The 1,705-nt window shown below is 42.8% G+C and overlaps 1 protein-coding gene across 1 annotated transcript in view; it reads left to right on the top strand.

Moving 5' to 3' along the window:
* Window positions 1–1,705, top strand: part of LOC106810191 (disco-interacting protein 2 homolog B-A-like) — an 87,405-nt gene that overhangs the window by 82,513 nt on the left and 3,187 nt on the right. Inside the window, exon 3 of the mRNA XM_014813472.1 lies at window positions 1,339–1,431. Coding sequence (XP_014668958.1) covers window positions 1,339–1,431 — 93 coding nt within the window. The remainder of the gene's footprint in view (window positions 1–1,338; window positions 1,432–1,705) is intronic.

Raw genomic sequence — 1,705 nt, forward strand, 5'->3', positions numbered from 1 at the left:
TGGTGACGAGAAATGAAAGCAGGTACCACTCAGGTATGTATGGTGACGAGAAATGAAAGCAGGTATCACTCAGGTATGTACGGTCTGCTGTTGAAGAGCATAATCTCTCTCTGTCTGTCTGTCTCTTTCTCTCTCTGTCTCTCTCTCTCTCTCTCCATTTCTATCTCTCTCTGTCCCCTCTCTCTTTCTTTTTCGTTCTCTCTCCCTCTCCCTCTTCCTTCCCTAAATCGCTAGGTCTATCTCTTTCTTTCCCTCTTCTTCTTCTTCTTCTTCTTCTTCTTCTTCTACGTCATCATCATCTTCTTCTTTCCCTATCCATCTATCTCTCTCTCTTTCTTACTCTTTGAAAATAAATGGAAGTATAACGATAAAATCCCGTATGACAAAAATATTCAGATCGTTTTTTCTTTATAGCACTCCCCTGTCGGGTGCACTCAACGGCCTACTTTCCATATTTCTGTAATGTTAAAGTAATGTATATATAACCACACCTTGGTTGATTCCGTACCTACATCTAACGTCGTCTGTGTGTAACTCAGGTCACCCATGCACCACACCCCGGCTGATTCTATGCCAAACATCTAACCTCGTCTGTATCTTCACATAACCTTGGATGCGCATACCGCCACAGCCGGAACTGCATTGGATTAGTCATACACGCGCCAAATAATCTCCGGAGAAATTTCCACCACGGGCAACATTTTTCCGCCCAAAATATTAAAACCCGCGCGAACCCGACTATGCGTATTTTTCAATAAAAACATTGAACAATAATATTTTACCGTATTATCACTAATCTGTGTTTTTGTAACGTTTGAAGCAAACGCGTCCCCTAGTTTAAGATCAATAGCACATGACCCAAGAGCATAAAAGGGATTTATATCTGCTCTTGATAAGATGCTTAACGTGACGTGTGATGTGCGGGCTGCAGTGAGAATTCGAAGAAGTCTCCGAATATTTCACGTATACGGCAGGAAACCAAACCGGCATGCCTCGCGGGCATAATGGTTTTCCGAAATAACAACCGCAAGCGGGGGAAATAAGCACAATTGTGGGTTAAATTTCGATAAAACGAGTTGTGTTCCACGAGTTGGGGGTAAAGTCTACGGGAAGAAAATTTTGTCCAGGATTTTTGGATTTTTAACTAGTTGAGAAACAATCCTATCATGTGAGAATAATTATTTGACGATACATTTAGTCCCATTAGTACTTACTTTTAATGTAAAAAAAAAGCAACAAAATTTGTAAAAGTATACACCAGAAAATTCGGGCCGTAGTCAATTTAACAACACTCATACATCTCACAATCTTAATTTTTTTTCTCGGTACTTGTTTTAGCGGTGAGCGCGGCAGCACAGCAGAGTCCTACGACACAGGCCCAGCGTCGACACCAGCGCAGGGTGACGAGAAATGAAAGCAGGTACCACTCAGGTATGTACGGTGACGAGAAATGAAAGCAGGTACCACTCAGGTATGTACGGCGACGAGAAATGAAAGCAGGTACCACTCAGGTATGTACGGTGACGAGAAATGAAAGCAGGTACCACTCAGGTATGTACGGCGACGAGAAATGAAAGCAGGTACCACTCAGGTATGTACGGTGACGAGAAATGAAAGCAGGTACCACTCAGGTATGTACGGTGACGAGAAATGAAAGCAGGTACCACTCAGGTATGTACGGTGACGAGAAATGAAAGCAGGTACC

Source organism: Priapulus caudatus, unplaced genomic scaffold (assembly GCF_000485595.1).
Source record: "Priapulus caudatus unplaced genomic scaffold, Priapulus_caudatus-5.0.1 Scaffold418, whole genome shotgun sequence".
NCBI lineage: Eukaryota > Metazoa > Priapulida > Priapulimorpha > Priapulimorphida > Priapulidae > Priapulus > Priapulus caudatus.